Here is a 12,160-nt window from a genome sequence, read left to right as displayed (position 1 = left end):
TCGGCCCAAGACTATCTCAACCATCCGGACCTACCATCGAGCTGGGGGCATTCTCACCACATTTTTTTCCGGATTTGACATTTCCCAACTTAAATCTCACGCCTGGAGTCTACCACCTTTCCATTGCCCAATGAGGCGCATTCATTCCAAGCTCTTCCAATCCAAATGGTGAACAACATTTGTCTCGACAAGTCATAGAGTTGACGAGCGCCCTTGCACAACAGACAACCTTGGTGAATCAACTTTTGCAACGCATCGAGATCCAACGTGCCCCGGATGAGGTATCCCGAAGTAAGACAAGGGCAGACGGACATTTCCAGCAGCGTCCCGGCAAGCAGCCACTCGACCAGCCACGAGCCGAACATTTGGGCAGTGTACATTCCCGTCTTAGCGCGCGGAGGAGCATGCACTCTCGACTAGGCCCACGAATGAGCATACATTCACGGTTGGGGTCATACTTCGATAGTCAACATGAGCAACCTTCCGGACAAATTGTCCATTCACGGCTAAGCCCACAAGGAGCATCATTCACCTCACATCAAAGTAGGCAGCACGACAGACGGAGAGAAGCAGTCACTCAATCCAGCTCAAGTTCAACCAGCAGCCTGCGAAGAACTCATTCGACTGCTAGGAACGCACCACATGCACTGCATCCGCGGCATAGACGAGCCAAACATATGGAAGAGCAGCCTAGACCAGCAAGTCATGGCTGGGAGCAGCCGAGAGCTCCGCTACCCCAACAAAGGTAAATTCAGGAAGAAGTAGAGAGACTATTGACCAAGCAATTGCATGATTTCCAACGCAACGAGGTCACCGACGAGGCACTACGACGGAACATGACCAACATAAGCAGGTCACCCTTCACGGACGAGATCGAGCAGGCAGAGCCTCCACGCGAGTTCAGCATGCCACATTTCACATCTTTCAAAGAGGATGAAGACCTGGAGAGACACTTAAAGCGCTACCGAAGCGCAATGATCCTTTATCGAAACAACGATGATCTCATGTGCAAGATATTCGCCACCACTCTACAAGGCGAGGCGCAAGATTGGTTCTACACCCTGCCGCCACAATCCATCCGGAATTTCTACGAACTTTCTTTGGTTTTCACCAAAGAATATTCATCTTATCGTTCGATCAAAAAGAAGTCTGACCATTTGTTCAACGTCAAGAAGAACCCAAAGGAGTCGCTTCGCGACTATGTAAGGAGGTTCAAAGTAGAGAAGGTAAAAATAGTCGGATGCAACGACTCGATAGCTAGAGCAGCCTTTCAAAAATGACTTCCATCAGACCACCCGCTATTCGGAAAATTGATCATGAAAGAAGATCTAACTCTGGCAGACTCTTTTGCTTTGGCAGAGAAGCATGCACTTTGGGATGAGGCTCGCCAATGCACATTCAAGAACTTGAAGAAGTACCCGACATCACCTCCTTAGAAGCAGCGGATGACTTATTCGCATGTTTGACGGTATCTAAAGTAACAATAAGCTCTACCATCATGCAAGAAGAGTTGGGGGCCCGACTACCTGTATTCTACAGTTACATGTATTATACAGTTCAAAAGCTCTTCTCGATGCTATTAAAAATTCAAAAGTTAACTTTGGCGATAATTGTTGTAACCCAAAAGCTTAAGTTTTACCTTCAAACGCAAGCTGTCATCATCATGACGCACTATTTCGCTGAATCCAAACCGACGACGATAAAGGCGTAGACCCTGGCAGATGCAAAGTTTTCTGATGAACGCAACAACTCGATCCAACGACGTCCCGAAGGCAGCCGAGCACACTTTAGCCACACCTGCTCCCTCAATGGAGATTTTTGGCGTTTGCATGTCAACGGCGCATCCAACTACAAAGGCTCGTGAGCAGCCGTGGTTCTTGCCACCCCAGACGTTTCAATGCTTAAACAGGCGATCACTCTAAGCTTCAAAGCATCTAACAACGAAGCAGAGTACGAAGCCCCACTAGCAGACCTTCGAATGACAAAAGACTTGGTGGTGAAAAAGCTTTCCATTCATTCCGAGTCCTAGCTAATCACCAACCAGACTACCAGGGGCAAAAGCATGATGATCGTGGCAACCGACTACTTCACCAAATAAGTAGAAGCAGAGCCCATGACGATCATGGTTTAGACGGACATAGAGCGCTTCATATGAAGGAGTATCATTTACCGATTTGGCATCCCTTAATCCATCATCACCAACAACGGCCTGCAATTCGTGGGCAAAAATTTGGCGAAGTTCTTCCAAAAATATGGCATCAAGCAGCACATGTCTACGCCAAGATATCCTCAAGGCAATAAGCGGGCCAAAGCATCCACTAAGATGATCCTCGACTGCCACAAGAAATCCCCCACCAATAAGAAAAGAAAACGGCCAGACGAACTCCAAGGATGTCTATGAGCATATCGCACAACCAAAAGACGAGCAACCGAAAGGAGATGGCCACAAGCTTAGATTTGGCAGAAGAGAGGCGCGAACAGACTATCACTCGCATTGCAGCCTACCAGCATCAGCTCATCTCCAGCTACAATAAAAGGGCCAGGATTCGGCAGTTCCAGCCCGGAGATCTGGTCATAAGAAAAACCTTCATCACTGCCAGCAGAAAAGGCTCCAAAAATATGGATCCCATCTGGAAAAGTCCGTACAAGATCAACAGATTAGGTGGCAAGAACAATTACACCCTCGCCACCATAAAACGACAAAAATATCGAAAAACAGTGGAACGCCTACAATCTGAAGAAGTACCATGTGTGACATCTCGCTACATCAAAGCCCGAATACTCAAGAAGCTCGACGGGCACTACCTCATCAGCCAAGGATTATCCAGTTGTTATGCAATTCTTACCTTACATCTAAGTTCTCGTTCGTTTAACTCATTTTTTAATGAGGAATTCAGAAGTAATCACGACTTGGCTTGGCTGCATGCTTACAACAACTGATCACTTCTGCACTTCAAAAGAAGACCGCGCCCTTCTTAGGGACTTACCGCAGGAATTGCGCCCCCCGAATGACCAACCATGCTCTCCAGTGCGAGAGGGTAAACTAATTGCTCTCCAACGCGAGAGAGTAAACCAATTTCCCGACACCCACATGGGTCAGCTCTCCAAGAACGGGAGGATAAACTCTACACTTCGAATATCCAGATGTGGATGAGCCGGGCTGCCCTAGTATAACTAGATGCACGATGGCTTGCGCCGGGATTCCTAGAAGTAGTCGCAATGGTCTTTTTCAAGGCTTAGCTAACTGAAGGATTTTGGGTCTTTTGGCCTAATCCGTGGGGAACCGGGCCCTAGAGACGGAGAGGGCACATTACGCAGTACATCCGATGGACGACTGCCCTGGAATCCTAAAGCTGCTACCGAGTGCACTAACGTAGCCTAAGGATTCCGAAAGACTGCCTACGGCTTGCCCTTCGAGCAGTAAAGCCGCACTAGACTTATACAACCGCACATTTTTGTGAAAGGTTAAACAAGCTAGCACGCATATACGAAGTTTTATCCACTGCCGACATGCTACGTAGTCGATAAGCTTCACCTCTGCCAAGCGCGGAACAACCTACACCAAGTCCTAAAGTGTTGTGATACTTGCTACGCAACCTACGGAATTGGAGAAAGTCAAGGTTAACAGCCTAGTGGTTACGCGGACTTGTCCGCTTCTGTAAGTAAGGCATCCGGCTGCCAACCCAATGGCTAACAACTTTGCAAAGTTCTACACCAACACCTACGGCTGCATAGGCTACGCGAGTTTGTCTGCTTATAAAAAAATAGCATGCTTGCCACTGGTCTATCAAGTCTAAAGGTTAGGGCATGAACAAAAGAAGCAAAAATGAAGAAAAGCTAAGGAAAACATGTTTATAAACGACTAGCAAAGGCCGAATGAGTTCAAGCAAAACAAGAGCTACAAGGAAAAACAAAGAAAATCTTAAAGGCTACTTAGATGACTACACTTTAGCAGCCTGGACATCCCACGATTATTCGGTCGCCACACCTTCAGCAACCGCGAAGCTCTTAGCAGCGGCATCACCCCCGACTACTCCAGCCTGGGCACCAACTTCTCCATCTACTTCACCAATACCAACATGGACGCGCTGCAACTCATCCACTTCTTTCTTCAAACTTTCGTTGATCTTCAGTACACCTTGAAGTTCCAACACTTGGGGTTCAAGCCTATCGACGATTCTCTTGAAATGGATCACTTGATTATAAGCAGCAATCAACTTTTCATCCTTTGCATAAGCAGCGAAAGAAGTCTTTGGTTTTTTCTCAGCCGGCATCTCTTGAGCAGGCAGGGAAGATCTATTTTCCCACCTTCACTTGCAGCAGGATCCACAACGGTAATTGGACGAGCCAATGCATCCGCCTTGATCCTATTCACCTCTTATTTTGGGAGCAGCCCACATTTCTCCTGACGAAGAAAGTTAAAGTAGCCAACGCCATTCATGTTACCCAGTAGGGGAGTTTAACCCAACATTCCAGCAGCTCATGAGGCCCGCAACCTCTTCATTTCTCTCAATCACCTGCCTAGCTCGCGTCATGTCCAAAAGCCCAAAAAGACATGAGCCATGTGACTCACCTAGCACTGCGCCACAGCGCCACAATCCGTGGCCCCAGCCATACAAGCTGCCATTGGTTCTAGCCAAGTCAAGCAGCTTAAAGCAGTGGTCCCTGCCACAATACCTTCTCGACCCATGCTGAGCCGACTCCTGGCCCATGCCAGCCGACGTGCTGCACCACCCCGACGGCTGCCCCAAGGTAGCACCATCCAAGAAGAAGACAAGGAAAATTAATTTTTTCTTACCTCAGTGCGACACGAAGAAGACGGAGAAAGCAACGAAAGACGGTCCTTTGCACGGACAAGATGTAGAAGATTGCTAGAGGAGGGGGAACAAATATCCTCTAAGCTATCTCTCTCTTGTAGAGTAGAATAAATCGCTCTCCAAAGTTGATTTAATAACCCATTTAAGGTGGACTTAAATAGGCTTTGAGAGAAATTTATTTCCCTTTCCTAGAAGGATCTAATTTCCTATTAAAGAGAGAATTTACATCAAAATAGGAAGCCATCATAAGTTTCCTAGAGCAAGAAGATCTCTACACCTGCTGCCCTATTCTACGAGCAGCTCAACAGGTGTGGGGGCATTTGTGGAGCCAAAAATATTCACAAGGCGACACGTGGATTTTTGGACAAAAAGGACAAAAATACCCTTGCAGTACAACGAGGTTCCTACACGCAAGCAGCGGGCAACCCTCTTTCAACCAAGACAGAAATGCCCAAAATAGGTAACAATTCAAAGTCGATCTCATCAAATCCTTTCTACAAGGTAATTCCCAAACACATTCCTTTTAAATTATGTTAATTGGCTAATTAATGGGTTTATTGCATAATTAACCCATTAATTGTCAATTAAACCATCCATTATATCCAAATAACCACAAAATACATCCAATTCAACCCTAAAAGACCACATGGCCGGCTATCCCCATTCAAAACCTAATCCATCACTTTTTCTACCTTTTTCACCATTTCTTCCTTTTTATTAGCCAATTAATTCCATAACCACAAAAATATTTCCTTTTATGTTTAATTAGCCAATTAATTGGCTAATTAAACCAAAATAAAACCTAAACCAACCTAGCCCTATAAATAGGCTCATATTTTCACCAAATATTCATTCCAACACTTTGGCAAAAATCCCAAAATTCTCTAAACATTCTTTCTCTCTAAATTCTAACTTTGGCATCGGAGGTTCTTTGGCCAAAGCCCCCCCCCCCATTCATCGTGGGCGCGTGAGGCTCTTGGCCTTAACCTAAGGTGTTAATTGTTTTGTAGGTGCAAAATCATCCAAGATCAAGGAGGAAAAAATTTGCATCCACAACAGCGACTACCCAAGGTGGACTCCCCACCGGCGGTGTCAGGCCATAAGGGCTATGCAGACTTGACGTCATCCTCACCTTCTTCCCATTTATCACTGGCATTCAATGAAGCTGAGCATTCCAATTAGAGGCTCTATATGGGGCTAAAAAGTGATAGATATAACTTATTTTAGAGGTCGAAAAATTTTTAGGGCTCTAAAAATGGACCTCTTATAATTTGGGGCTCTATATCTTTGAGGCTATATATTTATTTGGGTGAAGTGCTGATTTAATCCTTGAATTATTTTTTCAGTAAAATAAGTTCATAAATTCATTAAAATTATTAATTTCATCCCTACTATTATATCCAATTTTTCGTTAAGTTAAGTCACTTGACACACTTTAGAGTGTAATACCGTCATTTTCTCATCTATAAGCCCTTAACATTTCATATAGATTGCGAATCTAAAGTCTAATTTACTCTCCAAATTTAACTCCACACATTATTTTTGTATGAAAAAATACTAATCTACCCTTCAATGTGTATCACATGCAAGTAACGTGACTTAAATTGACGGAAAATTGAATATAGTAGCTTCGAATCTAATATTAGGGATGTAATTAGCATATTTTTATAATTCAATGACTGCTTTTTTTGAAGAAAAAAAATAGTTTAGGGACCTAATTTTCACTTAGGTGATAATTCATAGACTACTTTGGCAGTTCACCCTATTTATTTATGTCGCAATTTGATTACTTAGTAAATTTATTTTTGTCTTAACTTTTCTTAAGTTGATTTTTTGACGTGTTAACTTAAAAAAAATTTATGAACTTTTCAACCTAAAAAATTCAAATTCTAACAAAGTTAGATTTCGTCATTTATGCACTATTGGATAAGGTTTACTTCTCTCAATCTAATATGTTGGTTTGTTTATTTGAAATTAGACCAGATGAGATTCATTTCATAACAACCAGTGGATTGGATTATCTTATGTCAATATGATCTGTTCATTTATTTATCTGATTGACACATTCTTCAAAATCTAACAAGATAAGATTTCATTTCTTAGCAACCAATGGATTAAATTATCTTATTTCAATCTCATCCGATGTTTTATTTCTCTGATTGGCACATTCTCCGAAATCAAACAAGATAAAATTTCATTTCATAACAACATTTCGATTAGATTATATTATCTCATTCTCATCCATTGGTTTATTTCTCTAAATGGCATATTCTCCAAAATCAGACAAGATAAGATTTCATTTTCTACTAACCGTTAGATCAGATTTCTCACCTCAAGCTAACCCATTGGACCGTTATCTCTAATATCATTCACTCTTTATAAATGGTATCACACTAATGTGAGAATACATAAGCTTCCAAACCCTTTATTCTCAAATACCTCACAACCACTAAACTGTAATGGCCCAACCATGGAATGATAACTACTCATCTGATAAGGATAATGCTACTTTTGCAATGGTAGGAGCCATGTATCAGCATTTCCATAGACGTTTGGAGGCTACGTTAGTGCAAAATGAGCTTAAACACGGTGGCACATTGTCACACCGACAAAGAGTAAATTGAGATCGGGTAGAAAGCCATGTTGAACTAATGCATGATTACTTCTCTAACCCTCCGTTGTATCCACCTCGCTTCTTCTGAGCTAGGTTCCGCATGAGGCTTGAGTTGTTTGACATGATCATGGAGAGAGTTGTCAATTTCGACAATTATTTCACTCAAGGATGTGACGCATCCGGAAAGCTTGGATTTTCACCATATGTCAAGATAACAGCAACATTCTGAATGCTTGCATACAGAGCAGTGGTCGATTCCCTTGATGAATATTTAAAGGTATTAGAGACAACAACTCAAAGTCTTGCAAGAGATTTTGTCGTGTCATTCATACTGTCTACGGACCAGAATACCTTCGTAAACCAACGAAGGATGACTTGCAATTGAGAAAAGCTAAGGAATGAGGGTTTCCTGTATGCATGGGAGTCTAGATTGCATGAACGAGGGTTTCATGTACTATGTGATGTGAGGTCTCTTAAAATTGACTAATAACTTCCGAGTTACCATTTTCAAAATGAAAAATGGGTTTAGCATCTTATTTTTTGTGCTTTAATTAGTATAGCCAGTAATAATTACTAATATTAGTGAAAAACACTTTATATTTTCGATATTGAAAGATGTCTTAAATTCTAATCCATCATTACTATTCAAAGGTCAAATTATTAAACAAAATACATAAAATGTCACCTATCAACTGTTAATGCCAAAAGTGATAATAATCGGGTGCAATAACAATTGTGTTCAGAATTTTTTTATTCGTAAGGGAACTTGAAGTGCTTTTTACTATAAAAAAAAAAATTTGAGGCGCTTATTAGTGAAACTGTCATTTTTGGTGTTGGTGTGGTTGATTGCCACCAATACATTTTGAAAGAAAGTTTCTGTTTAATTAGTCATTGATCATTGTTAGTACAATGCTTAATTAGCCCCATTCTGTTTAATTAACACTTTGTGTACCCTTCCATGTGCTTTGTTCAACTTCCTTTCTACCATCATTCCTCCACCTTTGCTCATCCCCATTTTCCAATTGTACTTCCCCTTTGCTCATCCCCATTTTCCAATTGTACTTCCCCTATATCGCTTACATAAAAGTGAAAGCCAAAACTAAAACAAAATGGTTATCAATTCAGCGTCTCTAATTTACAAAAATCCATCACATTACAATTTACATACAATTCTAAGGACTATACTTAGGCTTTTAACTCTTCAACAAATTATTTTACATCCATCTTAGAGCAATGACGGCCTGCGTGTGACAAGCTAAAGTGGGTCTACGCCACTCCTAAGTCTAAAACTTTTGGACATTGTTCTACCCCTAATGAAAGAGAGCTCGAAATTGATTTACATGAAGAAATTCCAGCTCTGTCAAAAGTGAGAATCATTCCTTCCCACATGCCTTCAATTTTCAAATGCCTGAAATCAACAAGTAAAGTGTCATCTCTGTTATTTACCCTCTGCTGCCATCCTTTTCCGTACCTCATGAGCTGTATTGAATATGCCAAGAGTAGGCTTGTTGCACACGAAGCACTTCTTGTTCTTCGAATGATGCTGTGAATGAAAAGCAGATTAAGATTAGCAAAACAATTGAAAGAAACACGGCATGGGAAAACGGGAAACTCTATAATTGCAACGAGTTGAGATGATTCATGAAGAAAAGCGGGGTTACCTTTAGCGCGCAGTGCTCACAGAAGTAGTGGTTGCACTTGGTTACAACGGGATCAACAAAGGGTTTCCGGCAGATGAAACATGCGAATGGCAACGAGCCATCCTCGTCGTCGTCGTCGTCATCATCCTCAGACTGGTCCACATCATCTTGGCCCAAAGCTAAATTCCTCTTCCGTGTTTTCTCTGCTTCCTCCCACTCCCTTTCCATCTGCCACCCAGATTTGTAGTCTCCACGATCATGCATAAATTTGCAGGAATCTCCATAACCACAATAACCAGTCTCTTTGTAGTCCTTACAAATGTCTGGCTGATAATCAAATCTTGTGGTAGCTCTGATGTGCGCAGAAGCTCTGAGAGGCCCATGGGAACCTCCCGCTTTCTCACTGGCCACTGTTAGCTCTCTTCGGAACCCAGCCTTGTAGTCAGTATAACCATGGATCCCCTTATATAACTTTTCATTCCCAGTCTCTTTGCTCGTCCCCTGCAAAGCCTCCTCTGCCTGCTTAAGAACTCTCTCGCGAACAGCTCGGGCATCTCTAGAAAACTCAGTCTCAGTCTCCAGAGTCGCTGTTGCTCTGCTATCATTTTCTACTTGGATTTCTTTCGAAGACTTGAACTCAAAGATTGCACTGCCATCAGATGTAGAGCTCTTCGCCGGTCCACTAGAAAAATACAGCTTGCCATCAGGCTTTGCGGCTTTTCTTTGACTTGGGAATGATGTGCCCCCATATGTTGAGTTGTCCTCCTCCTCATCTTCATGAGGCCTTCGCTTTCTAATGTTTTGCTTCATTGATGACTTCGGGATGAAGTTGCAAACTGGAAAGGCAATAGATCAATGTTACAATGTACAACGAACGATAGCTACAAAAACTCAAACAAGTACAGAACATACCTTTTCCAGGTTCTGGATTTCCACCTGAATCCGCCATATAGACAAGAGTAACCAAAGCAAGGGTAGCAAATTAAGGTAGCCGAGGGGATGGTTTCACTGCTACTCTTGCTATTGGAGCTGAGTGGTTGGATTTGGGTTCTGAGAAGTAACTCTTCCTATTTAACAGGGGCTGCTGACAAACAAAATTAACTTAATAATCTAACCAAAAAGCTCAAACAAATAGACATCATAGATTTCTTACATGAATTTATACATGAATCTCGTGAAATAAAGTGAAATTGTAAAGAAAATGGAGATCAAGCAACCCAAAGCAACAGCTTAAACTCTCCCATAAAAAATTTTAAAAAAAAAAATAGAAAAAAAAAGGTATAAATGTAAGTGTTTTCTGTGGTATATCAATACTCAATTAAACAAAAGGATAGTAAAGTTCGTGTTTGCTTCCCCAGAAACCTATGAACCAACAAAAAATACACCTGTGAATCCTTAAGCCAGACATACTGCTCTTTCAAAGTTTCAGAGAAATTCAGACCACATGAGTGATAATTTGGTGAAACCCTAATAATGGAGAGAGAACTAATTTGGCGCAATTCAGCTCCAATGGTAATGCCTCATTCGCCAGATATCGTTGGTATCAAACCAATTCTCACTGGCTTGATTTGGATGAAAGAAATAATTCAATCATGACAATAGCTTCATGAATGGATTGATTTCAGGGTTGCAGCCAGGAATTTCCAAAAGCGAGCTGCCATTCTTTAACTAACTACGCAAGGAAAATCCCGCCCCTCAGCTAGGGCAATGTGCCTGCCCCTTGCACCCCAATTAGAACTCTCCAATTCAGAATATCGTATTGTGATTGTCAACAAAACACGAAAAACTAAGCACGAAAAAAGATTTAATCATCAATAACTTTGTTATCAAGGTGTTAGGTACTCAAGCCCAAGGGAAGAGCCCAACCCAAAAGACTAGTCCAATAGGTGGGAGGACCCCAAGGACTTAAGAACCCCTACACTCCCATAAGTGTAGTCGATGTGGGATCATAACATTACACCATCCTTCGGAAGACCCAACGCCCAAGGCGGTAATCACGTCGCCCAGTCCCTCGTCACCAAGTCCCTTAGAGCCCATACTCTCAAGGCGGTAATCACGAGGCGGCACGTCACGTCACCAAGACCCGCAACGTCGAGCACCTAGGCTCTGATACCAATGTTAGATACTCAAACCCAAGGGAAGAGCCCAACCCAAAAAACTAGTCCAATAAGTGGGAGGACCCCATAGACTTAAGAACCCCTACACTCCCATAAGTGTAGTCGATGTGGGATCATAACACAAGGGGCCGTAATTTTGGTCATATCCCATTGTACGAATCACTTTACACTACAAGGTTGGCCAATAGTATCCCTAAACAATCCAGTACGCTAGAACCTTAATTCCTAACACTAAATTAAGTTGCAAGCGTAAGGATAACCATCCTTCTTCGAATATCGAAACGAAACGAAAATCCTTGAACCAATTCCAAATCAAGAAGAACTAACCCGAACCCTAAACCCTAATTTCCCCAATCATAGAAAATCAGAAAACTCGCAATCCCCAATTCCCAAAATCTAAAACACCCAAATTCAAGTAACCCAACAACTAAATCACAAAAATACAAAAAAAAAAAATTGAGAGAGAAGAAGTTACCTTGTTGCTGTTGATGGCTGGGTGGGCTATGGAATGCGTCGTCTTCTCTTCTGGGGGCGATTGGAAGATTGAAGATTCGAATTTTATACGTTCCGGAGTTTTTGAGTGTTGCAATTTTGCCGCGTTGAATGTGTGGACGCAGATCGAGAGACGGACGAATACGAGACAAAATGGGCTTGAGCTTGTCAAATAATGGGCTCAGCTGGAAGCTTCATGTTGGGCTTCCTTAGGTCGGTGCTCCAATAAGAGGTAGAATAAAAAGTATTAATTTATATTCTTTTTCAAATTAGAAAAATTATTTCCGCACCCTTATTCTCTTTGTGAACATCCTTGTTTATTCAATTCATCGAGTTTCCTTTGAATTATTCAACTCTCAAAGCCAATAATAAACAAGGATGTTCAGAGGGAGAAAATTGGTAGGTGAAAATCGCTTCCGTAAATGTAATGCAACTAAACTAGGGTAAAAAGCCGACTCAAGTATAAGGTGAAGCACATTG

The 12,160-nt window shown here is 42.0% G+C and overlaps 1 protein-coding gene across 3 annotated transcripts; it reads right to left on the bottom strand.

The window, feature by feature from the left end:
• Nucleotides 1-8,531: 8,531 nt before the first annotated feature.
• Nucleotides 8,532-11,829, bottom strand: LOC126617661 (zinc finger CCCH domain-containing protein 1-like). Of its 3 annotated transcripts, none has more exons than XM_050285710.1 (4): nt 11,664-11,829; nt 9,984-10,152; nt 9,093-9,907; nt 8,532-8,974 (listed from the first exon to the last, which is right to left on the bottom strand). In XM_050285710.1, exons 2-4 carry the CDS (start codon nt 10,018-10,020, stop codon nt 8,870-8,872), a joined length of 957 nt encoding a protein of 318 aa, XP_050141667.1. In that variant the 5' UTR covers nt 10,021-10,152; nt 11,664-11,829; the 3' UTR covers nt 8,532-8,869. The 3 variants fall into 3 exon arrangements, with proteins under 3 accessions (XP_050141667.1, XP_050141668.1, XP_050141669.1); XM_050285711.1 differs by having other exon boundaries at nt 9,984-10,155; nt 11,664-11,793; XM_050285712.1 differs by lacking the exon at nt 11,664-11,829 and adding an exon at nt 10,457-11,559 and having other exon boundaries at nt 9,984-10,155.
• Nucleotides 11,830-12,160: the final 331 nt, after the last annotated feature.

This window comes from Malus sylvestris, chromosome 4 (assembly GCF_916048215.2).
Source record: "Malus sylvestris chromosome 4, drMalSylv7.2, whole genome shotgun sequence".
NCBI classification, from domain to species: Eukaryota; Viridiplantae; Streptophyta; class Magnoliopsida; order Rosales; family Rosaceae; genus Malus; species Malus sylvestris.
The sequence above is the reverse complement of the archived record's forward strand: the minus strand, read 5'-3'. Positions and strand labels throughout refer to the sequence as shown.

Bases quoted from the DNA above. Each gene is read 5' to 3' on its own strand.
- LOC126617661 (XM_050285710.1), bottom strand. From the start codon at position 10,020: ATGGCGGATTCAGGTGGAAATCCAGAACCTGGAAAAG. The intron at 9,908-9,983 runs GTATGTTCTGTA...TTGCCTTTCCAG, and splicing joins AAATCCAGAACCTGGAAAAG to TTTGCAACTTCATCCCGAAG. The intron at 8,975-9,092 runs GTAACCCCGCTT...TTTCATTCACAG, and splicing joins GTGAGCACTGCGCGCTAAAG to CATCATTCGAAGAACAAGAA.